The sequence below is a fragment of the Eimeria mitis genome, genomic scaffold, assembly GCF_000499745.2.
Source record: "Eimeria mitis Houghton genomic scaffold, Emh_scaff2426, whole genome shotgun sequence".
NCBI lineage: Eukaryota > Apicomplexa > Conoidasida > Eucoccidiorida > Eimeriidae > Eimeria > Eimeria mitis.
The window spans coordinates 1-963 of record NW_013570763.1 but is presented as its reverse complement, the minus strand read 5'-3'; the positions used below and the strand labels follow the sequence as shown (position 1 = coordinate 963).

General features: G+C 57.2%; 1 protein-coding gene across 1 annotated transcript in view; it reads left to right on the top strand.

The window, feature by feature from the left end:
- EMH_0053660 (uncharacterized protein) overlaps nucleotides 1–82 on the top strand; it is a gene marked incomplete at both ends in the record, with an annotated part of 6,158 nt that extends 6,076 nt beyond the window's left edge. The window contains one exon of the mRNA XM_013497029.1: nucleotides 3–82. Coding sequence (XP_013352483.1) covers nucleotides 3–82 — 80 coding nt within the window. The remainder of the gene's footprint in view (nucleotides 1–2) is intronic.
- Nucleotides 83–963: the final 881 nt, after the last annotated feature.

The window sequence follows — 963 nt, the reverse complement described above, 5'->3', positions numbered from 1 at the left end:
ATCTAGAAGGGCCCAGTGGGCCCCCCCTCGCCTTTTGCAGACTGGACTTCCTCTACAAAGCCTCATCCCCCGCCTCCGATGAGAACAGCAGCGATAGAAACAGCAGCAGCAGCAGCAGTAACTGCTGCAGCAGAAAAGGCGAAAACTCCCCCCAATTCTCTATCTGGCACAGCAGACAGGCGGGGGTCTATGACGGCGAGGCACTGCAGGGTTCGTCTGCTGCATCTGCTGCTGCTGGTTGTTTCCTGTGGGCTCTGAGTTGCCTGGAGCAGGGCAGCAGCCACTCAGTAGGAGAGGCCCTTGTGCACGCATACGACAAGTGGCGGCGGCAGCAGCAGCAGCAGCAGCAGCAGCAGCAAGGCGCTGCTGCCTTGAACTCCTCTGAGGACCTTGGTGCTTGGGCTGCTCCTGCTGCTCCTGCTGCTGCTGCTGCTGCTGCTGCTGGTGCTGCTGGAGGTGCTCCACCCCCTCAGGCTTGTGAAGAACCACAGATGCTGTCGCGAGGCATTGAAGGATATCTCAGGACGGGAGAAAACTGCCGGCTCCGTCTTCGGGTTGCTGCAGCTTCCCCAGAAGACGGTGGCCTACCACTAAACCCTAAACCCTAAACCCTAAACCCTAAACTCTGAACCCTTAACAATGAACCCTGAACACCAGAGCATAAACCCTGAACCCTGAACGCCAAATCCTAAACCGCAAACCCCAAACACCAAACTATACCCTAGACCCCAAACCCTAAACCCTTCAAGGTTTAGGGTTTTTCTCGCTGCTGTATGAAACCGCTAGGGATGCAAGCAACGCGGGAGAAGCGCCCGGCAGCAACTTGCAGCAACCAGAGGCTGTCACCAGAGTCTGTCGTTGCTGCGCATGCGCTGCAGACACACAATACAACAGTGACGATCCTTCCTCTCCCTGCGGCAGCCTTGCAACGGAAGAAGCAATCCAGCTGCAGGTACACACCAG